The 27,156-nt window shown below is 43.4% G+C and overlaps 2 protein-coding genes and 1 pseudogene across 3 annotated transcripts in view; 1 reads left to right on the top strand and 2 right to left on the bottom strand.

Annotated features, from left to right (window-relative positions):
- Window positions 1–5,702: 5,702 nt before the first annotated feature.
- LOC132592139 (cytochrome P450 2J2) lies at window positions 5,703–15,260 on the bottom strand. Its single transcript, XM_060274308.2, has 5 exons — window positions 11,513–15,260; window positions 10,435–10,576; window positions 9,107–9,294; window positions 7,901–8,042; window positions 5,703–6,632 (listed from the first exon to the last, which is right to left on the bottom strand). The coding sequence occupies exons 1-5, from the start codon at window positions 11,678–11,680 to the stop codon at window positions 6,445–6,447; spliced, it is 828 nt and encodes a 275-aa protein (XP_060130291.1). The 5' UTR covers window positions 11,681–15,260; the 3' UTR covers window positions 5,703–6,444.
- Window positions 15,261–15,392: 132 nt separating this feature from the next.
- Window positions 15,393–27,156, bottom strand: part of LOC118078447 (cytochrome P450 2J2) — a 78,936-nt gene continuing 67,172 nt past the window's right edge. For both annotated transcript variants that reach the window (XM_088669278.1, XM_060274306.2), the window contains exons 7-10: window positions 24,833–24,974; window positions 22,757–22,944; window positions 21,951–22,092; window positions 15,393–16,171 (exon numbers count right to left, since the gene is read on the bottom strand). In XM_088669278.1, the coding sequence (XP_088525404.1) occupies window positions 15,984–16,171; window positions 21,951–22,092; window positions 22,757–22,944; window positions 24,833–24,974 (660 nt within the window). In that variant the 3' untranslated portion in view covers window positions 15,393–15,983. The remainder of the gene's footprint in view (window positions 16,172–21,950; window positions 22,093–22,756; window positions 22,945–24,832; window positions 24,975–27,156) is intronic.
- On the top strand, window positions 18,086–21,097 carry LOC148685783 (uncharacterized; annotated as a pseudogene).

The following is a 27,156-nucleotide window of genomic DNA, read 5'->3' on the forward strand; positions in this document are numbered from 1 at the left end:
GGGGTAGGTGAGAGGCTCCTCCTGCAGTGGAGGAAGCAGTCTTGATGACCTAGAAAGTCAAGGAGAATTAACAGAGACACTTTTCCACTGTCTCACTCCCCACAGAGATCATCATATAGGGCGACCCAAGCAGTTTGTGTGCCAAAACTGGGCCTAAACCTGGGTTAGAAATGGATCTAGAATAAACATAATAAGAGCAGCAGCAAATAAAACCATGAAAAAAGGAATGAAACTGATAAAAGGCTAGAGGGATAAAATAGTTTTAGGGACTGCTTAAGGACTGCAGGAAAGTGGGTCAAGCAGCATTCACGTGTGGGGCCACCAGTGATAATGTCATTTGCCACCGGTACTCATCAAGCTGATTGACCTTAATGATGCAGATCAGAGAGAACATCTAGGTCTGGTAGGTTCTAAGGCCATCTTTAAGTCTCAGCTGGTTTACATGGGTAGAGGTAGCCTATCCAAGACCTGCCCTTATGAGTGCCTGGCTGACCTTTCTAGCTATGTGTCAGGGAGCCACCCAGCAATGAATCACGTAGAGTGTGATAATAACTCTTAACTAGAAGACATCCTCTTAACTAGAAGATAACTCTTATTAGAATAATTGGAAAATTAGAAGAAGCAAGGCCTGCTCACAGGTGCCAGGCCACAGCAACTCTTTTCAGTAGGTCTTGCCCCCATGAGGCAGTTGTGGAGGCTGAAGGTCCCCTTCTTCCACAGCTGTTTAGATCTCCTCCTTTCCAAGTAATCTAAGATTCCACTGAATCACCCTTCTCTGCTCCTCCCTCTTCATACCTCTTCTGGTCCTGGGAGACACTGGAAGAGGGGAGCTTGTTGCAGTAGGAAGGGGAGACACCCTGGCTCCTTCACTACCCTGACTCATCTCTGCCTCTTGGCCTCCCTCATCTCCTACTTCTGCCTCTGTTTCTGGACTTCTCTCTGCCACAGACTCTTCCTGACTCACCACCAATCCCTGGGCTCTCAGCCTTCATCCCTTGGAAATTCCCCAGATAGTACCTCCCACCATTCCTTGGTGTTCAGCCAGTGCATGCCACCACCACGATCATCATCATCATCATCATCATCATCATCATGCCTCAAAAGCTTCAATGATCCCCGGCGTTTGGACTTGTGCCCATAACATATGTGTGTGATTCATGGTTCATTAGGTTCCAATGAGAAACACAGATTGTACTAATTATGACTATGGTTACTACTTCATTGTGGGGTGGGACGTTTGAAAGAGATTTTGATTATTGTTGCACCTACTCCATTTGGACCATGCATATTATAGATCAGAATCTAATTTGCCATGTTGAAATATTAAAATACATTAATTTCTTAAAGATTAAAAGCTTCCCTAAACAGGGCTGCCTTCAGTGTGGGCCAGCTACAGGCCTTCTTGAATGGCACAGGTCTTCTTAATCCTTGTAAATCTGGTTCTTGAAAGCAATGTATGATCAGAACTGCCTACATGCTGTGCTGACCCCAGGGGGTCTCTACATTTGGTTCTAGGTCATGGCATTCACCTGGGTCTTATTGAATTGTAGAATTGTAAAGTCGGAGGGTACCCTGAAGGCCATCTAGTCCAACCCCCTGCAATGCTGGAATCTCAGCTAAAGCATCCAGAACAGATGGCCATCCAACCTCTGCTTAAATACCTCCAAGGAAGGAGAGTCCAAAATCTCCCAAGGGAGACCTTCCACTGTCAAACCGCTCTTACTGTCAAAAAGTTTCCCAATATGTTTACTTCTGAATTTTATTTTTTTGTAACATGAAGCCATTGATTTGAGTACTACCCTCCAGAGCAGGGCTGGATCTAGACACATCAAAGAAGTGATTCGGTTAAACACATTGTATTTTTATTAAATTATTATTAAATCTTACAATTAACATTTACATTCAAATAATAGTCATAATCATAAACATATAGGATTCTCTGAATCCTTGGACTTTCCTGTGTAGCATGGAACCTGGGAACCTTAGTTCAATGGCTTCTCAAGGATCACAGATGCGGTTGTGGAGAAATAGAAAGTAAGTTTTATTGCTGGCAGCAATAAGGCACAGCGGGATTTGAATCCCCCAAAAAGCTGAGCCCCGAGCCTTTATACCTTTTCCAGGTAGCATCATTACATTACATATTCATATATTGCAGCAAGATTTTAACCAATAAGTGTGGTTGCAGTTCTTATAAGTTTCGTTTCTTGCAGAGCTTACCATTTCAGTTACAAACCCCATATATGGAACTGCCCAGGTGCCATGGTATTTTTAACAGATTAAAAATCCCCTTTCCAAGTTCCCCTTTCCTATCAATCATCCTGGACATCTGGCCTGCTAGAACATCCTGACATCCTGTTGTACTTACTCTTATCTTGTCTTGAGACTGCTGCCCAGAACATTCAGATCATTCCTCCCCATTCTTCCCCCTTTTCAAATGGCAGACCGCAAACACAGCTAAATATGTTCCAAGCATCAATATTATGGCAAGGCAGCAAGAGAGACAGAAAATATATGATTTAAGGCACATTAGGCATGAAGGCCTGTTGTCTTTGTCCATGGAGCATCTTAAAAAGCAGAGACATCACTTTGCTGACAAAGGTCCATATAGTTAAAGCTATGGTTTTCCCAGTAGTGATGTATGGAAGTGAGAGCTGGACCATAAAGAAGGCTGATCGCCGAAGAATTGACGCTTTTGAATTATGGTGCTGGAGAAGACTCCTGAGAGTCCCATGGACTGCAAGAAGATCAAACCTATCCATTCTGATGGAAAACAGCCCTGAGTGCTCACTGGAAGGGCAGATCCTGAAGCTGAGGCTCCAATACTTTGGTCACCTCATGAAAAGAGAGCTCTCGCGGGTCTCCCCTCCCCCTCTCAAAGCCCGTTCCCTCGGAGCTCGAGGGAAGCGTTGCCGCACAGCGCTGGCAGTAGACCGGAAGTCTAGAGATGTTTTCTTTAAGAGCGGACGCACCACAGCTTCCTTCAACTCCTCTGGGAAAGTCCCTGTAATCATATGATCATTTCCAATAGTTCTGATGTTATCCTTCATTCTTTCACAGCCTCTGAGTTATTCCCACAAGCGAGTTAAACCAAAACTGTAGATTTCTGTGTGGATTTTATGTCTATGATTCCTTTTCATAAATTCACAATATCTCCTTTGGATTTGGAAATCCAAATCTAAGGAGATATTTAAGGCTTGCCTCACCCTGTAACTATTTATCTGTAACCCAGACTTTCTTCAACATGGTGGATTTCCCAATTAAAACTGCGTCACATCCCACAAGCCTTCCAGGAAGCCGTGCAAGATTTTTGCAAGTCTCCAGCAGTAATGAGACCTGCTTCTATTTGATGTCGACAGATTAAAGAATCTTTTATCATCTTCCAAGCAAATAAATTAAAAACTTTAATTACGGTATATATATTTTCATTTCCACACAGTTTATACTTCTAAAAACCATACAGGTGAAACTCAGAAAATTAGAATATCGTCGAAAAGTGCATTTATTTCACTTAATGGATTTCTGTATTTTGGTGTTTTGTTGGAAGCCGCCCAGAGTAGCTGGGGGAACCTGGCCAGATTTTTATTTAATTTTTACAAATGAATTCTTAAGGAAATTCAACAATAATAAAATAAATAGTTACAATAATACAAAAACAAAAATAAACGTTGCTATTACATTTCATTAATTACATTCCATTTTTAATTGACCCACCTAATGACAGATAATTAGAATTACAACAATTAAAGGCTTGACATATCTTGCTTTGCATGTCATGCATCTATCTCATACTGTATATTGGTTTCACCTTTTAAGTTGTGTTACTGAAATGAATGCACCTTTTGATGATATTTCCCCTGTATTATATCAATGAATTCCAAACTTTCCAATTTCGCTTGCTGTAGATATTGTAAAACGGTTCTTCTGGTTTTTGTTTGTTTGTTGTTGTTAAGTAAGATATTAAAGCACAATAATAATAAAAGTCTCGCCCCCCTTTTCTCTTCCGTTCCCACATACCAACTCTGTCTCTGATGTCTCTGATGTAATCCTTCTTCAATTCAGTTTTTCAGTTCTATGGCTGGGTTGTTTTGCAGAGTAATTCCTCCCTCCTTGCCCAAAGCAGGTCCATTTTTCATCTTAAGAAATGGAACTTGGTTCCCTTGCAAAAGCAGCATCCAGGAGAGCCAGACTATCTCGGGGGCTTCCATCCAGTGCCCCCAGCTCCTCCTTCCTTCCGAAGTTGAAGCTGGTTGATGGGCATTTTCAACTGTTGTTCTGCTTTAATAACTCTTTATAAGTTGTTCATTCACTTTTTGCATTTAGCTTTTTCAAGGATATTGCTTCTAATGGGGAGAGCCACCATGGTGTTTTCCGCTGTAATAATTTTTTTATATTTCTCCCATACTGCATAAATTGATTTTCTTACTAGGCGGTTTTAAAAAGTGGTTTATGCCCTTTTGTTTTTTCATATCAAAGATATCAATGCCAACCAAATCTGTTATCATGACACTATAAGTCTAAAATGTCTACATTTTTAAAAGTTGCCCACTCCCTATGCTAGTAAAGACAGGACGCCGCACAGGTCTGGCAGGGAGAATCCACCTCTTTCTTTAAATAATTTGTATTTGAACTTTGGCTTCTTTCCCTGCCAGATGAATTTAGAAGTATGTTTTTGCCATTGCCTGAAATGTCCTGCTCCACTGACTATTTGTACTGATTGAAATAAAAAGAACATTCTTGGCAATGCATTCATTTTTATTACACTTAATAAACGCATTGTAAACTTCATACAAGAAAATTCCTTTGGCAAAAAATGGGATTCCCTGCATCCCAGGAGAACACTATTACTTCCCTTGATCTGGACACTATATTTATTTTGATGCAGACTGGAATAGCATTAGCTTTTTTGTTGCTGCATCACATTGCTCACTCATGTTCAGCTTGTGGTCCACCAAGACCCAAAGTGAAAGAGACAGTGTTGTTGCAGAGAAAGTTTCAGAAAAGCAAACTTTTTTGCACTTTTATTTTTTTCAGCCCCAAGGTTGACAATGACTCACCAGCTTTCTGTACATGATAAAGTGTACAGGAGAAATGTGCTGTGCAAACAGCAAGCAGCAAGTTTCATTCAGCCCAGGGTAAATTCATTTGCTCTGCATCTTAACTGTTCTCAGGTCAATAATCCAAGCAGTTTTCTTGGAACACCACCAAGAACAAAAGGGAATTTGCGTTCTATCATCATAATCATCACCATCATCACCATCATCATCACCATCATCGAATGCCCTCCCATCAGATGTCAAGGAAATAAACAACTATCCGACTTTTAGAAGACATCTGAAGGCAGCCATGTTTAGGGAAGTTTTATTCTGTTCTATTGAAAGCCACCCAGAGTGGCTGGGGAAACCAGCCAGATTGGTGGGGTAGAAATATTTTTTAAAAAATCTGGGGGTATGCAGGGGTACGCATACCCCTAAACATTTTGTGAATCTTTGTACTTTTGCCCATTTTCTGTATTTATTTTTCCCAATTTTCCCCAATTTTCTTGAGTCAAAATGAGAGTTACCCCTAAACAGTTTTTTAAAGAAAATTAGCACTGCTTATTTTGCTCAGTTTTCCTCCACCGCTCAATTATAATAGGGTCTGCTAGAGTTTAAAGCCACAGTTATCTCCATTTTACTCAAACTTCTGCCATTGAAGGAAAGGATAGTGGAAGTCAGGGGAACGTCTGTTTCAAACTTCTCCCATGCCTTAACTGTGATAAAGGATGTGAAGGCTTCAAATATTCCATAGTGCCTCCACACAATGTATTTCATTCCTGATACCATGTGTGGTCCTCAACATGAAGTTCCGGGTTCAATGTACTGATTTAGAAGAGATATTTTATTAACAAGCAGACATGTGCAGTATCCATCAAAAAAACATAACTTTCTTCAACTGGACAAGCTGACAGTCTTGTTCTTAGGAGTCTACTCATCTTAAAGATACAATAACATATCTCAGCATGGGGTGTGTGTTGTAAGGGGGCTGCAGAAGAGGGAGAGAGGAGGAGGTGTGGGAATGTGTGTGTAAGGGAGATTTGAGAAAAGAAAAGGGGAGGGGGAAAGGGAGGGAGAGTAAGAATGGGGATGCAAAGAAAGGTGCCAAAGAGGAGGAAGTAAGGAGGCATGGGGATTGGGAGGAAGATGAAAGTGGGGGCAGGAAAGGGCCTAAAGGAAAGGAGGAGATGGGGTGAAGGGGAAAATGGATGCAAAGCAGAGCTGCAGAAGATAAGAGAGAAGTGGCTTCAGAAATTGAGCTGCAAAGGTGAAGAGAGACCTCAGCAGTTGTATGGGATGAGATGGGAAGGGAAGGGAATGAGAAATTCTAGGGGGTTCATGTGTCCAGAGTGGCAAAGGGGTCACTGAGTGGAGGAAGCAGGGGGGCACCTCCTAATATTTTCATATTTCATTATGTGTTGCAACGGGGAATGGCACAGAGTTTATAAGGATGGGGATGTGCTGCAGTTCCTATTATAGCCTCTTGATTGAGTTCTTTGACTCCTTCTGGCAGCTGGAACCTGAATGCCCTCAGCAGGCTGGTCAGGAAGATGAATATTTCAATCTTTGCCAGCTGCATTCCCAAACAAATGCGAGCCCCTGAGGAGGAGACAAGAAGAAGGCAGCAAGTGAGCAATAATTTACTTTCCAGTGTTCATTGCTATGTTGCTATAAACATTCTCCATAATACTTTGGAAACAGACATAGGATAGCGAAATCATAAAGGCTACTGTCAATTTCCTAGCCTGGTCAGCGCTAAACTTTCTTTCTTCTTGTTATACTTACATTTTGTTCTGTAATTTGAAGTTCCCTATCTCAAATCAAGGAACATACACTGAGGAAGGGGACAGATTGAAAATGAAGAGCTAGAAACTAGGGGAAGAGAGTCTAGCTGGGAGGGCTCACTTTTCTGTGTGCAGATTAAGGGTGAATATTTATTTAATTTTGATAGAGGTAATTTGCTTTTCTTCTTTTCTTCCTTTCCTCATCTTTTATCTATTTTCCCTTTTAGATTAGTATGATGTTTATTGTGTCTCACGTATAAAACTTTCAATAAAACTTGAATTTAAAAAATGAAAGGAAAACTTTTGTCAACTGTCTCCTTGGTAGAAATAGTAATCAGACTTATTGTTCTCCCTCAGGCCAACTGACAAGCTCATTGGGTAAAGAGGTCAGAGGTAGTTGCTCCAAGCTCAGGCCACATGGTTCTTACAACACAGTCTTGTGTTCCTAGACCAAATAATTAGCTTTTACCAATGTTTGTAACCAAGCCAAGTTTTACTGCCTGTGCGATGCTTTCTGAATGCTGTACTGGAAAGCACATGAACCTGACCTTTGGAGAATTTGTAAGTTAGCAGTGAGGATGTGTGCTGAATTCCTGCAGGAATAATATTCTTTTGAGTTCAGAGTGGGAAAAGTAAGGAAGTGGGATGATTTCATTGCACATCGAGTTCTGCGTGCTTTGAAACCAGGCTAAATAAAACCCCATGAAAAGATAGCCTTATCCTTGCTGCCTGATAAGAAGGTGGATGACTTGCAGTGGTGATGTGTGACAGGGAACAGCAGTATCCTGGTGCTTGCAGGGCTGTCTCTTTCAGGGACAAGGCAGGGGTGGCAAATGTAGGGAGGTCCAGATGGAGGCACCATAGATGTATGTGCACGGGTGGGTCCCAAGCCACCAACATAGAGCTCCCCTTAACTTGCCACTGCCTTGCCCCACTCTGCTGACCAGCAGTGCCACTCCAGCCAGAAGGACGCTGCTTCTGCTCTGGCCCACTCCCTCATGTGCTGCTGCTGATGTCATTTCCTGAAAGCAGACAGATAAGCACATCTACAGATCACAACATAGCTTGGACTTCTGCGTTTACCTGCACCAAATGCGAGATACTCTTCTCGAGCCACATATTGTCCATCCTTGTCCAAAAAATGATTTGGGTTGAACTCTGCAGCTGTCTCCCATCGTGTTGGATCAAGAAGAACAGAGCGCAGATCAGGAACAATAATAGTCCCCTGCAAAGAAGAAACAATGGACTTGGAACGCATTCAGATCAAAACTTCTTTTTTTATTGTCCCACACTATCCCGAGACTAAGCATTGCAGAAACTGTTCTGAATTACCTTTCTCAACCTGATCTGGCCACAGTGATCCATGCGATGGTCACCTCTAGGCTTGATTATTGTAAGTCGCTCTACGCGGGGCTGCCCTTGAAACTGACCCAGAAACTACAGTGGGTGCAGAATGCCGCGGTGAGGCTCCTTACGGGGTCCCGGCCGCGGGATCACATTCATCCAGTGCTTTATCAGCTGCACTGGTTCCCGTTGGAGTACAGGATCAGGTTTAAGGTGCTGGTTTTGACCTTTAAAGCCTGATGCGGCTTAGGACCCTCGGACCTACGGGACCGCCTCTCCCGGTATGACCCGCAGAGGTCATTAAGGTCCACAAATAATAACATACTGGAGATCCCGAGTCACAAGGTGGTTAGGCTGGCCTCGACCAGGACCAGGGCCTTCTCAGTACTGGCCCCGACCTGGTGGAACGCTCTGTCTCAGGAGTCTGACCCCGGGGTTACCCTCCCCTAAGGTTTTATCTCATAATGGTTTTTATCTTATTTGTATATTTTTAATTTTAAAATTGAATTTTAACATTGTATTAATCTGCATTTTAAATGAATTGTTTCTTTTATACTTGTGTTGATATTATTTGTTGTTAGCCGCCCTGAGCCCGGTCTTGACTGGGAAGGGCGGGGTATAAATAATTTTTTAAATTTTTTAAAAGAAATTATTATTATTTTTTTGTTGGGTGGCTTTGTATTCATCACTGTAAAAACTTTCTGTACAGGCAGGAACACAGGAGGACCTCTGGCCACTACATGCTCCTCCCCTGCCTCAAAGGCCCCATGGAATGGCACTTGCCGATGGTGAAACATGTCTGCAGGTGGAGCTCCTGCTCTTGCCCTTCAGATTTTTGACTAGACAGGAAGTTCCTGTATGGCTGGCTGTTATCTTTCAATATGAAACCTTTTGCTGCTCTTTGCTCTTGGGCTACAGGAGTGCAGCTGTATCACACATTTATACCTTGCGAATGAGAAAACCACACAGCTTCACATCCTTTGTACATTGCCTAGGCAACCCCCAAAAAAGGACATATTTGAAGCGCTGCATTTCATGAATCACAGCATTGGTGTAGGGCAGTTTCTTCTTATCTTGATAGCAGATTGAGTGAGCAGAACCTATGACATCTTCTATTTCCTTGTGCATTTTATCTGAAGAGAATGATGGAAACAGAAGGTTTATTGTGAATACTGCGTTTTATTTCAGGTGGACATTTATTTCCCTTGAACATATTACATAAATCTCTGTGAATGCATCCTAGGTTCTTGCATTTTTAGCTCACCTGGTCCTCCAAGGAGCTCAAGTGAGTGTACATGGTTCTTCCCCACTCTAGATCCCAAGTGTGAAATGTTTGAAAGTGAAGCTAATCTCAGTTGTTTCTGGGTTATCAGAGCTGGCTGGATTTGCTGAAGGGCTGGGATCAAAGGCTGTCGTGTGTTTGTGTGTGTGTATCTATTCTCCACCCCTGGCCCTCAATATTTCCTACTTAGTTTCATTAATCCTAATTTTCTCACCTGATCTTTGGCTAATGTTACTCATGTAAAGTTAAAAGTAAAGGACCTCTGGGCGGTTAAGTCCAATGAAAGGAAGGAGCTGAAGGAGCCAGTTTTTGTCCACAGACAGTTTTCCGGGTCATGTGTCCAGCATGAATAAACCACTTCTGTATTCAGGTAGGTACCCGTGTTGGTCTGATGCAGTAGAAATATATAAAATAATTTTTAAAATGTCCAGTAGCACCTTAGGGACCAACTAAGTTTGTTCTTGGTATTAGCTTTCATGTGTATCTGAAGAAATGTGCATGCACATGAAAACTCATACCAAGAAGCAAACTTAGTTGGGCTCTAAGGTGGTAATGGACAATTATACACACAAACACACACACCACTTCTGGCACAACTGGACACCATGATGAGATGAGTAGGTTGGCAGAAGCTGTGACAAGAGGAATGAGAGCTCATCCTGCCACACAGATTCGAACTGCTAAACTTCTAACCAGCAAGCACAAGGGGCTCACTGTTTAGACCACAGTGCCACCTGTGTCCCTCATGTAGTGGAGCACAGAGAGGCAGGAGACCCTATAATTAAAGGTTCCATAAACTATGTGAGGAAATGTTGGTGGGGGAGAATGATCTTTCCAGACATATAAGTCAAAAACTTTTCTCTTATTTCAATAACATTTGCCTTCCAAAACTCACATTATAAACTCACTTTTAACTCTTTCCAGTATGAAACCGTTAAATAATTATGCTCCAACCTAGTGATCAAGAGAAGTCCTGGCTCTCCTCTCTCACCTTGGATATCTGGATGACTTGCCAGGAGGAAAAGTGCCCATTTCAGAGAACCGGTGGTTGTCTCTGTCCCTGCTACAAAGAGGTCAAAAATGCACTGAGCCAAGTTTTCTTCGTCATAGGTGGACTGTGGGTCATTCTTGTTCTGGTGTTGAAAATGGAAAAAGTGATGTGTCATTTACACGCATTACAATCTGTCCTTCAGCACTTACTTTGTCTTTTCTCCACACAATTATTACCATACCACCCACACATGCTTCATGAGGGGTGGGGTGTCCTCTTACACTGCCTGGGGTGAAATGGGAAGGTGCTGCCACCACCACCCTACTGTTGCTGCTGCCTGCCTTACCTGGGTTGCACAGCAACAACAGGGAGCTCGGTGAGATCTTGAAAGATTTTGGTGAAATCTTGCCAGAAGCTGCCCCCTTTGCTTCTCCACTAGCAGCTGGCTAGGCAGCACACAGAGAGAGATGCCTCCTGTTGGCATTCCACTGCCCAAGGCAGCTGCCCCAGGCTGCCTCATGGGTGGGCCGGCCCTGTCCTTCATAGCTGGTTATGATAAGAAACCCACACACACTTTCCTGAATTTACAGCGGTAGCTGCTGGTGCTGCATTTCAGGATCTGTGGGTTGGCGTAATAATCCAACACTGGCATGAAGAGAGGGATCTAACGGAAACTCTGGAGGCACATGTTCCCCTACTTATTACCATACCACCCACACATGCTGTGTGATTTTCTGTTTTCTCAGTCCACATTTGAATGTCAGATGAACACCAATCCAAAATAATTTATGTACAGAATGAATGCTCCAAAGCAAGACCCCTTAACACACTAAATTTCCACTCCTTTACACTCACATTTCCTAGACATTTCTATAGATGCTTATGGATGGATGTCAACCTTGTTTAGCAACTAAAATGACTATGAGAAATATTTTGGGGGGGGGGACTCAATGCCATTTTCAACTGAGATTCAGGAAAAATGATGCTGGTTTCCAGGCAAGAGATTAGTCTTCACTTATAACACGAAATATAATGATTCCTTGGATGAGCAGCATTCAGCTTCAAAGCTGATACTTACTTTCTCCATCTGAAGCAGATAGAAATCAATGAGATCCTGTGGCTCATGCAGAGACTGATTCTCCTTATGCTTCTCTATCTCCTCCTTTGCAAATGAAACCACCATCTCTCTGCAGGACAAGGCCTTCTTGTGGGGCCCTGGGAGATGTTTCATGAGCCATGGGAACATTTCATAAAGCTAAAGGAAAGATAGCAGAAATGCTGCCATTACCATGAGGAAGCTGGGTCACACTGTTGTGCTTTCGATTAGCACTCAGATACATGATCTGCATTCTTCTTCAGGGCTAGCATATTAGTTTGAGTCTCCCTAAGAAGAAGGAAGGTGTCTGTAGCTTCTCTGGAATCCCACAATGACTGGATTCTGTGAATTATCCCTAGCTGAAAATGTGAAAGAAAACTATGGCTCAAAAGTCCTACTGTGGACACGACTAAGCAACAACAACAACAACAACAACAGGCATGAAGGCAGATTAATAAGGCACATTATAAAAAGGCTAAAGATCATTTCCCTGGGTGCGCTTGCCACACCTGAGCTGAGATTCCATGGGTCCATGCGTTCCATTGTTAATCTTTTTCAACTGCATCATATAACGTTCTCCATTTTTTCCTAAAATTCAATTCTTACCATAGTTCTTGTTACATTACAAGTGTTGTTTTTAATTGTTTACAGTGTTCTCCAAGGGAACTTATATAATTTCCCCATTCCTTATTAAAGTTATTCTTCTTGGTTTCTAATCTTTCCTGTCAGTTCCGCGATTTTGGTGTAGTCCATCATCTTTATCAACCATTCTTCTCTGGTAAGGACTTCATCTTCTTTCCTTCTCTGAGTCAAAAATATCCGCGCTGCTGTCATCGCATAAATAAATAGTCTTTTCTGCTCCTTTGGTATTTCTGTACCTTAAATTCCTAGAAAAAAGCTTCTGGTTTTTCCACAAAGGTTCTTTTAAACATATTTTTTCTATTTGATGTCAACAGATTAAAGAATCTTTTATCATCTTCCAAGCAAATCAATTAAAAACTTTAATTATATATATTTTCATTTCCACACAGTTTATACTACTAAAAACCATACAGGTGAAACTCGGAAAATGAGAATATCGTCTAAAAGTGCATTTATGTCAGTAATGCAACTTATTTTTTTATTTTTATTTTAATTTTTACAGATGATTCCTTTTGGAAATTCCACAGTAATAAAACAAAGAGTCACAATAATACAAAAATAAACGTTGCTATTACATTTCATTAATTACATTCCATTTTCAATTGACCCACCTAATGACAGATAATTAGAATTACAACAAATAAAGGCTTGACATATCTTGCTTTGCATGTCATGCATCTATCTCATATAGTGGTTTCACCTTTTAAGTTGCGTTACTGAAGTAAATGCACCTTTTGACGATATTTCCCTTGTATTATATCAATGAATTCCAAATTTTCCAATCTCGCTTGCTGTAGATATTGTAAAACGGTTCTTCTGAGTTTTTGTTTTGTTTTTTTAAGTAAGATATTAAAGCACAATAATAATAAAAGTCTTGTCCCCCTTTCCGTTCTATTCCCACATACCAACTCTGTCTCTGATGTCTCTGATGTAATCCTTCTTCAATTCAGTTTTTCAATTCTGTGGCTGGGTTGTTTTGCAGAGTAATCCCTCCCTCCTCGCCCAAAGCAGGTCCATTTTTCATCTTAAGAAATGGAACTTGGTTCCCTTCCAAAAGCAGCATCCAGGAGAGCCAGACTATCTCAGGGGCTTCCATCCAGTGCCCCCAGCCCCTCCTTCCTTCCGAAGTTGAAGCTGGTTGATGGGCATCTGCAGATGAGACTGTGTCTTCCCGTTGCCCCTGGGAAGATTTAGGGAGGGTGATTACTCCCATTTAAGCCTCTAATTACCCCGTGATAGCTGGAGCGATGGTATTTTCAGCCATCTTCTGCGGCGCTCCAAGCCGAAGTCTTAACTTTATCTTTAGTACACAATTCGAGCAACAGTTTATACATTTTCGAAAGTAACTTCATATTATTTTCCAGTAAATCTTTTTCCAACCTTGAAATTTCCTTATTAAATCCATTTCTTTTATTCATTTTGAATATATCATTTAATTGGTGATGCTGTAACCAATCAGTTACTAAATGTCTTATATCCTCATTTTTTTCCATTTTCAACTGTTGTTCTGCATTAATAACTCTTTATAAGTTGTTCATTCACTTTTTGCATTTAGCTTTTTCAAGGATATTGCTTCTAATGGGGAGAGCCACCATGGTGTTTTCCGCTGTAATAATTTTTTTAAATATTTCTCCCATACTGCATAAATTGATTTTCTTACCAAGTGGTTTAAAAAAGTGGTTTATGCCCTTTTGTCTTTTCATACCAATGATATCCATGCCAATCAAATCTGTTATCATGACACTATAAGTCTAAAATGTCTACATTTTTTAAAGTTGCCCACTCCCTATGCTAGTAAAGACAGGACGCCTCACAATATACCCTCAAGTCTGGCAGGGAGAATCCACCTCTTTCTGTAAATAATTTGTATTTGAACTTTGGCTTCTTTCCCTGCCAGATAAATTTAGAAGTATGTTTTTGCCATTGCCTGAAATGTCCTGATCCACTGACTATTTGTACTGATTGAAATAAAAAGAACATTCTTGGCAATGCATTCATTTTTATTACACTTAATAAATGCATTGTAAACTTCATACAGGAAAATTACTTTGGCAAAAAATGGGACTCCCCTGCGCCATCTGGTGTCATAGTGTTATAATGCATATAAGGAGCTTTATCTTTTCAAAAGTAGATGAGTCCCAGGAGAAAACTATTACTTCCCTTGATATGGACACTATATTTCTGTTGATGCAGCCTAGAACAGCTTTAGCTTTTTTGTTGCTGCATCACACTGCTGACTCATGTTAAGCTTGTGGCCCACCAAGACCCCAAGTGAAAGAGACAGTGTTGTTGCAGAGAAAGTTTCAGAAAAGCAAACTTTTTTGCACTTTTATTTTTTTCAGCCCCAAGGTTGTGAAACAGGAGACATGACAATGTCTCACCAGCTTTCTGTACATGATAAAGTGTACAGGAGAAATGTGCTTTGCAAACTGCAAGCAGCAAGTTTCATTCAGCCCAGGGTAAATTCATTTGCTCTGCATCTTAACTGTTCTCAGGTCAATAATCCAAGCAGTTTTCTTGGACCACCAAGAAAAAAATGGAATTTGTGTTCTATCATCATCACCATCACCACCACCACCACCACCACCATCAAATGCCCTCCCATCAGATGTCAAGGAAATAAACAACTATCTGACTTTTAGAAGACATCTGAAGGCAGCCATGTTTAGGGAAGTTTTTAATGTTTGAAGTTTTATTCTGTCTTTAATGTTCTATTGAAAGCCACCCAGAGTGGCTGGGGAAACCCAGCCAGAGGGGTGGGGTAGAAATGTTTTTTTTAAAAAAAAAAAATCTGGGGGTGTGCAGGGGTACGTATACCCCTAAACATTTTGTGAATCTTTGTACTTTTGCCCATTTTCTGTATTTATTTTTCCCAGTTTTCTTGAGTCAAAATGAGAGTTACCCCTAAATAGTTTTTTAAAGAAAATTAGCACTGCTTATCTTGCTCAGTTTTCCTCCACCGCTCAATTATTCTAGGGTCTGCTAGAGTTTAAAGCCACAGTTATCTCAGTTTTCCTCCATCTCCATTTTACTCAAACTTCTGCCATTGAAGGAAAGGATAGTGGAAGTCAGGGGAACGTTTGTTTCAAACTTCTCCCATGCCTTAACTGTGATAAAGGATGTGAAGGCTTCAAATATTCCATAGTGCCTCCACACAATGTATTTCACTCCTGATACCATGTGTGGTCCTCAACATGAAGTTCCAGGTCCAATGTACTGATTTAGAAGAGATATTTTATTAACAAGCACACATGTGCAGTATCCATCAAAAAAACTTAACTTTCTTCAACTGGACAAGCTGACAGTCTTGTTCTTAGGAGTCTACTCATCTTGAAGATACAATAACATATCTCAGCATGGGGGGGTGTTGTAAGGGGGCGGCAGAAGAGGGAGAGAGGAGGAGGTGTGGGAATGTGTGTGTAAGGGAGATTTGAGAAACGAAAAGGGGAGGGGAAAAGGGAGGGAGAGTAAGAATGGGGATGCAAAGAAAGGTGCCAAAGAGGAGGAAGTAAGGAGGCATGGGGATTGGGAGGAAGATGAAAGTGGGGGAAGGAAAGGGCCTAAAGGAAAGGAGGAGATGGGGTGAAGGGGAAAATGGATGCAAAGCAGAGCTGCAGAAGATAAGAGAGAAGTGGCTTCAGAAATTGAGCTGCAAAGGTGAAGAGAGACCTCAGCAGTTGTATGGGATGAGATGGGAAGGGAAGGGAAGGGAAGGGAATGAGAAATTCTAGGGGGTTCATGTGTCCAGAGTGGCAAAGGGGTCACCGAGTGGAGGAAGCAGGGGGGCACCTCCTAATATTTTCATATTTCATTATGTGTTGCAACGGGGAATGGCACAGAGTTTATAAGGATGGGGATGTGTTGTAGTTCCTATTATAGCCTCTTGATTGAGTTCTTTGACTCCTTCTGGCAGCTGGAACCTGAATGCCCTCAGCAGGCTGGTCAGGAAGATGAATATTTCAATCTTTGCCAGCTGCATTCCCAAACAAATGCGAGCCCCTGAGGAGGAGACAAGAAGGCAGCAAGTGAGCAATAATTTACTTTCCAGTGTTCATTGCTATATTGCTATAAACATTCTCCATAATACTTTGGAAACAGACATAGGATAGTGAAATCATCAAGGCTACTGTCAATTTCCTAGCCTGGTCAGTGCTAACCTTCCTTTCTTCTTGTTATACTTACGTTTTATTATGTAATTTGAAGTTCCCTATCTCATATCAAGGAAGATACACTGAGGAAGGGGATGGACTGCAGATGAAGGGTCCTGTGTGAAGGGCAGGGCAGAGAGGATTGCCCAGGGCTAGGAGCTGGGGTAAGAGGGTCTAGCTCCCAAGTGAGAACCGGGAGAGCTCACTTTTCTGTGTGAAGAATAAGGGTGAAGATTTAATTTTTATAGAGGACTTTGTAATTTCTTTTTCTTCTTTTCTTTCGTTCCTCATCTTTTTTCTGTTTTCCCTTGTATGTTTTTTTCTGTTTTCCCTAGCATGATTTTTATTGTGACTTATGTATAAAACTTCCAATAAAACTTGGTTTTTAAAAAATGAAATAAAACTTTGGTCAACTGCCCAAATCAGCAATGTAGAAAGCGGTTAAGACCATGGAGTAAACTGCCCTGCCAGGTTTACTTCACCTTGGTAGGAAATAGTAATCAGACCTTTTTTTTCTCTCTCAGGCCAACTCATTGGGAGCTCATTGGGTAAAGAGGTATGAGGTAGTTGCTCCAAGCTCAGACCACATGGTTCTTGCAAGACACTTTCATGTTCCTATACCAATTATTTAGCTTTTACCACTGTTTGTAACAAAGCCAAGTTTTACTGCCTGTGCAATGCTTTCTGAATGCTGTATGGAAAGGCTCATGAATGTGACCTTTGGAGAAGCTGTAAGTTAGCAGTGAGGATGTCTGCTGAATTTCTCCAGGAATCATATTATTTTGAGTTCAGAATGGGAAAATTAAGGAAGTGGGATGGTTTCATTGCACACTGAGTTATGAGCATGTTTTCAAACCAGGCTCAATAATACCCAATGAAAAGATAGCCTTATCCTTGCTGCCTGAAAAGAAATGGGATGGCTTGCAGTGGTGATGTGAGACAGGGAACAGCAGGATCCTGGTTCTGGCAGTGATGCCTTTCTCAGGGACAGGGCAGGGGTGGCAAATGTAGGGAGGTCCAGATGGTAAACGATGGAGGACCTGGGAACAGAGGGGAAAGGAGCACAGTGTGGCTCCCTCCGACAGCACATTCACTTTCCCAGCTCAGCTGGAATGGACCATTCAGAATCCTGGTCATAGGGGATTGTTATGTACTGAGCTGAATCATAGAACAATAGGATCCAGAATCAGCAGTCTGATTGGTCTGCAGGAGCCACCCAATCCAACTCCAGGTGGAAGTGAATCTGCAACCTGATTGGCCTGCAGGAGCAGCCAATCAGGCGGCTGGCAGAAGTGAATCTGCAACCTGATTGGCCTGCAGGAGCAGCCAATCAGGCTGCTGGCAGAAGTCAATCCACAAACTGATTGGCCCACAGGCATAGCCCTGAAGTAGCCGATCACGCAAAGCCCATTGTGTAAATAATATATATAAGCAGATGGTTTTGGGGAAAAGGGCATTCTTCTCTTCTTCTCCTTGATGGCTACGAGCTGAATAAACAGCATGAAATTCATAGAATCATAGAGTTGGAAGAGACCACAAGGGCCATCCAGTCCAACCCCCTGCCAAGAAGGAAACACCATCAAAGCATTCTTGACATATGCCTGTCAAGCCTCTGCTTAAAGACCTCCAAAGAAGGAGACTCCACCACACTCCTTGGTAGCAAATTCCACTGCCGAACAGCTCTTACTGTCAGGAAGTTCTTCCTAATGTTTAGGTGGAATCTTCTTTCTTGTAGTTTGAATCCATTGCTCCGTGTCCGCTTCTCTGGAGCAGCAGAAAACAATCTTTCTCCCTCCTCCATATGACATCCTTTCATATATTTGAACATGGCTATCATATCACTCCTTAACCTTCTCTTCTCCAGGCTAAACATACCCAGCTCCCTAAGCCGTTCCTCATAAGGCATCGTTTCCAGGCCTTTGACCATTTTGGTTGCCCTCTTCTGGACACGTTCCAGCTTGTCAGTATCCTTCTTGAACTGTGGTGCCCAGAACTGGACACAGTACTCCAAGTGAGGTCTGACCAGAGCAGAATACAGTGGTACTATTACTTCCCTAGATCTAGATGCTATACTCCTATTGATGCAGCCCAGAATTGCATTTGCTTTTTTAGCTGCTGCATCACACTGCTGACTCATGTCAAGTCTGTGGTCTACCAAGACTCCTAGATCCTTTTCACATGTACTGCTCTCAAGTAGTCAAATTTACTCTTGACTCCGAGTATATTTCACTGGAAACAATGGTGGGATCCTGCTGAGCTGACTGCCACCATGCACTGCACCGCAGCACTGCCACCTGCCGCACCGCTGCATCACACTGTGCATCCAGGCTTCAGCTCCAGGACCCAAGGAACCCAGAATGGCAACCAACAGCAGCTTCTCGCCATTCAAACCAGCATTGGGAGACTGGGAAGGGTACGCCGCCTGTTTCAACTTCCTCCTGCAAGCAAAAGAAGTCACCAACGATGCCGTGAAGAGGGTGACATTCTTCAGCATCTGTGGAGAGGAGACGTTTGAAATCGCCCGGTCTTTCCTTGCACCTAGAGATGTCGCTACCGTCTCCTACAAAACAATAATGGATCGGCTGAAGGAGCACTTCTCGCCACAGCCCTCAGTGGTAGCTTGCTGAAATGCCTTCTACGCAAAGCGGCAAGCCCCAGGGGAAACCATAACTGGGTTTGTGACCTCCCTCCGCCAAGCCGCCCGGTTATGCAACTTCTCAGAGTTGGAAATCATGCTTCGTGACCGCCTTGTCGGTGGCCTGAAGGACGAGATGTTGCAACGACGCCTCTACGCCAAAAAAGACCTCAGGTTCCAGGTTGCTCTGGAGGAAGCCCTGGCAACCGAAGTAGCCGAGAGGTCGACGCAAGAGGCACGACTGGCCCCGCCATCCCAACAGAGGGTCCAACATGAAGACCTCACAACGACTCAGAATCTGACAGGGAGGAAGTACACCGAGTACAGCGGCGCACTCCAGCAGCACACACACCACAGCAGCCTCAACGAGAAGGAGGGACCTGTGCCAGCTGCGGGGAGAACCACGAGAGGAGGACCTGCTGTTTCCGCAACACAGAGTGCAGGCAGTGCAGAAAATCGGGACACATCGCCCGGGTGTGTCGGGCGCGGCTCACCCGTCGACAAACATCAGATGACCGACCCAGGTCACACGACACCATGCACCAAGGCAACTCGACGGAGATCACAGACTACCAGGTATTCCAGTTGCCCCATCCCAACACAGAGAAAATTTATGTAGAGGTACAGATAGAGGGAGCCCCATGCCGCATAGAGCTGGACACGGGTTCAACTCTATCCATAATCTCGGCCCGAACATTAAGGGAACTGTGCCCTAATGGGGGTCCCAAACTAAGGCCGGCCCCATTCACCCTCCGGGGCTTCCAGAAACGTAAGGTCCCTACAATGGGGGTGGGGACCTTCAGGATGCAATATCGAGGGCGAAAGCAACAACTGGACTTGCTGGTAGTTAAGGGCCCCTACGTTAGCTTACTGGGACTGGCATGGTTTGGACCACTGGGGCTAGCCGTTACCGGGGTGAACCGCACTAGCTTACGAGTGGATGTGGACGCCATATGCAAAGAGTTTCCGGGGGTTTTCGACGGGGCATTGGGACGATATACAGCCCCCCCCATTGCCCTACAGCTAGACCCTGCTGTACGACCCATCAGGCACAAGGCCCGCCACCGGTAGCAGGGACACTGCTTGCCTCCCTGGCTTCTTAAGAGCCCTTTTCTCCTCTACAGCCTCCACCCAGCCCTCTGCCTTTCTCACTTCCTGGTTTTTGTGCAACTTCTGAAGAATGCAGGCTCCAATCGCACGGCTGAATCGTTCCCTTGGGGTAGCAGGCAGGGCAGGGCGATCGCTCCAAGGGTGGATCGAGCACTTTGATTGGGGAACGAAAAGAAAAGGGGTGAGGCAGGCTGGAGAGGAGAGGAGAGAGTGGAGATTTGCCTTCAGCATCAACTGTTAAGTTATCGGTGCGTGACTTCTGCAGCTCACTCACAAACGCGCCCTCGCGCAAACTGACTAAGTAACAAATCAGCCCCGTGATCTCCTCTCTGAAATGAAACATTGCAAGCAGGGGGGCTTGCCAGCAATCCAGTAGCCTTTCTGACTGAGAAAGGGAAAGGTTTTGTTTCCGACTTCCATCTATTTATACAGAATTGCATGGTGCAAACGGCATTGCTAGTTGCTTATGCTTTTTCTCATGTGATGTGGATAGAAATATTGTTTTGCAATGTAGAATAGCCATTGCACAAAGAAATAGGGATGGGGAGCCCAACGCTTACAATACAAGCTGAAAATAGGGTGGTAGTGAACTAAACTTTACTCAGAGTAGACCCATTAAAATGAAGGACATAGTTAAGAGCGGTGGACTCATAATCTGGTGAAATGGGTTGACATCTCCACTCCTCCACATGCAGCTGCTGGGTGACCTTGGGCTTGTCCAGGGCCGTCTCAAGCAGTTCAAATTTACAAGAATTGCATACTTTAGTAGCACTTTGCTTTTGTTATGTGAAGTATCAGAGAATACTCCAAGAGAACTGGGTACTGTCAGAAATGATCTAGGTAAATGTTTTATCTGTGTTAGCAACAGTGGTTTTCTTTGAGAGAGTTGGAAGTATGTCTACAATAGTGTCGTGCAATTCATGTTTAACTTAGGCATTTTGTAAGCTCTCTGTTAGAGTTGCTTTTTAGCCTAACATTTTGTCACACCTCTTATAGGGATGCTTCAAACTAGTGGCATGGGAGATATTGTGAAAGTAATGCCATTTTATATCATATATTATTATAATGTAAAGTTATCATTGTGGAACAAATCAGTATGATAATTTTTGTACATTTCATTTAGAAGAAGAAGAGGAGGAGGAGGAGGAGGAGTTTGGATTTTATATCCTGCTTTATCACTACCCTAATTAGTCTCAAAGTGGCTAACAATCTCCTTTCTCTTCCTCCCCCACAACAAACACTCTGTGAGGTGAGTGGGGCTGAGAGACTTCAAAGAAGTGTGACTAACCCAAGGTCACCCAGCACCTGCATGTGGAGGAGCAGGGAAGCGAACCCGGTTCCCCAGATTACGAGTCTACCGCTCTTAACCACTACACCACACTGGCTCTATCTATTTAGGCCTATCTGTATATTGATTTACCACTTAATTACATAAAAAACCCACTGCCAACTCCAATCATAATGTCATTTTTTTAATGAAACCTTTTCTTAAGAAATAATAAGTTAAATATTGGATTTTTGGTGAAAAATTCAATACAAGGTAAAGTGTGTGAGGAACTGAATGGGCGGAGCGGGGGGGGGTTGGAGGAGAGGTGGAAAGAAGAGCTAATTTGTCCATGGCTAGGGAGCGCAATCTGGACAGTTCTGTCAGGTCAGGGGCACAAGATCACCTACCTACAGCTCTGGACCCAAGCCACCAACCAAGAGATCCCCTTAACTTGCCACTGCCTTGCCCATTCTGCTGACCAACATTGTCACTCCAGCTAGAAAGATGCTTCTTCTTCTCTGGCCCACTCCCTCATGTGCTGCTGCTGATGTCATTTCCTGGAAGCAGACCAATAAGCACATCTACAGATCACAACATAGCTTGGTCTTCTGCGTTTACCTGCACCAAATGGCAGATATTCTTCTCTGCTCACGAATTGTCCATCCTTGTCCAAAAAATGATTTGGGTTGAACTCTGCAGGTGTCTCCCATCGTGTCGGATCATGAAGAACAGAGCGCAGATTAGGAAGAATAATAGTCCCCTGCAAAGAAGAAACAATTGACTTGGAACGCATTCAGATCAACACATTTCTGGATTGTCCCACACTGTCCCAAGACTAATAGTTGCAGAGACCAATCTGATTTATTATTAGTTTTTTTCCGGGGGGTGGGGGTGGCGGCGGCTTTGTATTCATCACCTAAAAAACTTTCTGAATAGGCAGGAACACAAGAGGACTTTCCCCCACCTCTTTTAAAATGAAAGCTCACAGTCAGGCTGAGACCTCTGCAGAGGGGGAGCTTTATGCTCCGGCACCGGGGGGGGGGAGCAGGTGGGAGCGGTGCTGGTGTGCATCCTGGAGGCGTGACGCGCTGCCTGCAGGTGTGGTGCCAAGCATGGGGGAGGGAGGAGCCGCGATGGAACCCCACTGGGATCGTGCTGCCGGGGGAGGTGTGCTTCCCCCGCAATCCTCTTTCTCTGCAAGTGGACCTCTGTCCACTTCATGCTCCTCCCCTGTTTCAAATGCCCCATGGAATGGCACTTGCCGAGGGTGAAACATGTCTGCAGGCGGAGCTCCTGCTCTTGCCCTTCAGATTTTTGACTAGACAGGAAGTTCCTGTATGGCTGGCTGTTATCTCTCAATATGAAACCTTTTGCTGCTCTTTGTTCTTGGGCTACATGAGTGCAGCTGTATCACACATTTATACCTTGGGAATGAGAAAACCACACAGCTTCACATCCTTTGTACATTGCCTAGGCAACCCCAAAAAAATGATATATTTAAAGCGCTGCATTTCATGAATCACAGCATTGGTGTAGGGCAGTTTCTTCTTATCTTGATAGCAGATTGAGTGAGCAGAACCTATGACATCTTCGATTTCCTTGTGCATTTTATCTGAAGAGAATGATGGAAACAAAAGGTTTATTGTGAATACTGCATTTTATTTCAGATGGACATTTATTTCCCTTGAACATATTCCATAAATCTCTGTGAATGACTCCCAGTTTCTTGCATTTATAGCCCACCTGGTCCTCAAAAGATCTCAAGTCTGTGTACATGCTTCTTCCCCACTCTAGATTCCAGGTGTGAAATGTTTGAAAGTGAAGCTAATCTCAGAGCTGGCTGGATTTTCTTAAGGGCTGGGATCAAAGGCTGTCTGGTGTTTATAAATATATTATCCACCCTCGGCCCTCAATATTTCCTACTTATTCTATTAATCCTGATTCCTCGCGTGATCTTTGGCTAACATCACTCGTATGAAGGTAAAGATAAAGGACCCCTGGATGGTTAAGTCAAATCAAAGGAGACTATGGGGTGTGGGGCTCATTATGCTTTCAGGCCTAGGGAGCCAGCGTTTGTCCACAGACAGCATTCCAGGTCATGTGGCCAGCATGACAAAACCACTTCTGGCACAAGTGGACACCATGATGAGTGCCAGAGCGCACGGAAACTCTGATTACCTTCCCACTGTTTAATTACACTGGCATGCTTTCGAACTGCTACGTTGGCAGAAGCTGGGACAGCAACGGGAGCTCACCCTGTCACGCAAATTCGAACTGCTGACCTTATAATCAGCAAGAACTAGAGGCTCAATGCTTTAGACCACAGTGCCACCTGCATCCCTCATGTAATGGAGCATGTAGAGGCAGGAATGAGGCTCAGTCACTTATTTCACAGCAGGGGCATTCTTGTACATTTGCTGCATAAAGAAACTGCAAAGCAAAGCAGCTTGTGGTATGGTATCAACCGGGATGGTGGAGCATGTGTTGAAATTCCTACATTGCCGGGGGTTGTATTAGAAGACCCTTGGGGTCCCTTCCAACCCTACAATTGTAGGCTTCCATGATGACAAATGACAGAGCATTGCCATTAAACTCATGTCCAACTTTAAACTTCTAAGACACATTATATTTCGTTACATGACTATTCTGCTATTGCAACACTAAACCATTCCTTCAGAAAACCTTTCACTGACTCACCTTACTTTCACAACAGAGGCCCATCCTCTGCCCCAACCCTCTCCCATCCCAATTCCATTAAACATTCAGACCCTCCATCTCTTCCTGTCCCAGTAATCATAGATTGGAAATGTCCTATGGGGACAGGGCATTCTGGGCATTTTACATTTTTGCTTCTGTTATTTATAGGTTCCAGAAACTTTGCAAGAAAATGGTGCTGGGGAAAAAAGATAAATGGACATAAATCTGACATCAGGAATCACAAGACAGAGAAACCAGTAGGAGAACACTTCAGTCTCCCAGGACTTTCTGTACAAGATCTCAAAGTAGCTGTCTTATTACAAAAGAATTTCAGAAAAAAACTGGAAAGAGAAGTTGCTGAATTGCAACTTAATACCAAACTTAAAACCATGGAGAGACCTGGTCTGAATAGAGACATTGGATTCTTATCTCATTATACATGATAAAGCTATCTTTAGCCATCTCACCCCCTGCTTTTTCCTTTAAGACCAATTGCAGTTGTTAACAGTCGTCAACAAGTTTACCACACCTATCAGCCAATCACCCATTCCCACCACCCTTCTGAGTAATACCCCTCCCCACCCTCTCACTATATATAAGGGTCTGGGGTGACTTCTGTTTCAGTGTATCTAAAGAAGTGTGCATGCTCACGAAAGCTCATACCAATGACAAACTTAGTTGGTCTCTAAGGTGCTTCCATAATTTCCATCATAAACTCACTTTTAACTCTTTCCGATATAAACCCTTTAAAGAATTATGCTCCACCCTAGTGATCAAGAGAAGTCCTGGCTCTCCTCTCTCACCTTGGATATCTGGATGATTTGCCAGGAGGAGAAGTGCCCATTTCAGAGAACCGGTGGTTGTCTCTGTCCCTGCTACAAAGAGGTCAGTAATACACCAAGCCAAATTCTCTTCATCATAGGTGGACTCTGGGTCATTCCTGCTCTGGTGTTGAAAATGGGGAAAGTGACATGTAAGTAAGTAACCAAATTTTTATTTATACCCAAAGAGGTAACTTACAGGGTCACATGGGGGCGGGTAAAACAGGGCCCTGACCAAAGGCTCTGTGTTGCAGGCCCTGAGGAAAGTCAGCAGGGCCCTGGTCTCCTGCAATAGAGTTTTCCACCAGGCTGGGGCCAAAGCTGAAAAGGCCTTGGCCCTGGTTGAGGCCAGTTTAACCTCCTTGAGGCCTGGGACCTCCAAGATATTATTATTTGCAAACCATAAGGTCCTCCGCGGGGCATACCAGGAGAGGCGGTCCCGTAAGTACTAGGGTCCTAGGCCGTATAGGGCTTTAAAGGTTAAAACCAGCACCTTAAGCCTAACCCTGTAACCTCCTGGGAGCTAGTGCAGCTGGTATAGCACTGGATGACTGTGGTCCTGCGACAAGGACCCCGTAAGGAGCCTCACAGCAGCATTCTGCACCTGCTGGAGTTTCTGGGTCAGCTCTAAGGGCAGCCCCGCTTAGAGCGAGTTACAATAATCAAGCCTGGAGGTGACTGTCGCACTGGTCACTGTGGCTAGATCAGAGCAAGAAAGATAAGGGACCAGCGGCTTCTGGTTTGACTGTGAAGCAAAATGGTAGCGCGGAGCAGGTCATCCGATTAAGAGACAACCGCTACCAGGATTTTAAAGAGACAGGGGAGAGTGTCAGGGTTAGACACCCCCCCAAAAGCCTCACAGATAAGTGGAGTCCCGTTTGCGCAGCCCCGTGGCTGCATCTGCAGCTAGCGGGGGTGGGCGGAGAGCAGCTAGAGTCTGCCCATGGCTCCAACGCAGCTTGAAAGTCCAAAATCACGAACCGCCACCTGAAGCAGCAGACTTTCTAAACAAGATATCTATTGTGAAGATTATTTGGATTTTAAATTAGATTATCATTATTATTTGCATTAACATCAATAATAATAATAATAATAATAATAATAATAATAATAATAATAATAATTTATTATTTTTACCCCGCCCATCTGGCCGGGTCTCCCCAGCCACTCTGTGCAGCTTCCAACAGAAGAATAAAACACAATAATCTATTATACAATTTGGCAAAGACAGAATCTAAAAAGGAAATCAACTTCCGTCTTTTGAAGGACAGATTCTGCAGTACAGACTTGTGAATGGGATCAGAGATACTTAAAGATACATCAGTCTTATGTTACTTTTTAAACTACATTTAGATATTTACTAGCAGCCATCTCTCTGCTGGCTATAAAGTAATAAACTGTTGTTCTGTGAACTTTGTAAGAGTATTCATGAATGAAGGAAGTGGAGTATCCTCAGTTTTTGTGAATGGTGGAGTTGTTTTGTGAATGAAAGTGACTAAAGGATTGGGGGGGAAATCTAAATAAACTTTAAAGGACCCTGGATCTTGAAAATCCCACCAAAGCTCAACAGGGGAACACTTTTCCATAACTGGGAGAAATCTCAGGGAGGAGAAGTGCCTGGGAGAGCAGGAGTAGGAAAAGAAAAAGAAAAAGAGAACTTTAAAAGAGCAGGGCCACATACTGGAATAAAAACTAAGGCGAACACTATATATTGGATTATAATTACCATTTGGATTACAAATATCATCTGGAATATAAATACAAATTGAATTACAAATTTAACCTACGTTTGGAATATATTGGACTTCAATATTTTGGATTACAAGATACAGCGTGAACTATAAGATATGGCTAGAGACTTTGAAAACATCAGACTACCACCAAGAGGACAACATAACACCACTCGAGGAGTGTGATAACAACCAGGTGAGATCTTGAAAGATTTTGGTGAAATCTTGCCAGAAGCTGCCCCTTTTGCTTCTCCACTAGCAGCTGGCTAGGCAGCACACCTCCAGAGATGCCTCCTGTTGGCATTCCACTGCCCAAGGCAGCTGCCACAGCCTGCCTCATGGGTGGGCCGGCCCTGTGCTTCGTAGCTGGTTATGATAAGAAACCCACACACTTCCTGAATTTACAGCGGTAGCTGCTGGTGCTTCATTTCAGGATCTGTGGGTTGGCGTAATAACATAATACTGGCATGAAGAGAGGGATCCAACGGAAACTCTGGCAGCAGGTATTCAAAATGTGTGCTACCACATTTCACTGCCTAATGGTCACCACCACATAATAGTTGAACTCCTTTTTTC

The sequence above is a fragment of the Zootoca vivipara genome, chromosome 5 (assembly GCF_965207765.1).
Source record: "Zootoca vivipara chromosome 5, rZooViv2.hap1.1, whole genome shotgun sequence".
NCBI lineage: Eukaryota > Metazoa > Chordata > Lepidosauria > Squamata > Lacertidae > Zootoca > Zootoca vivipara.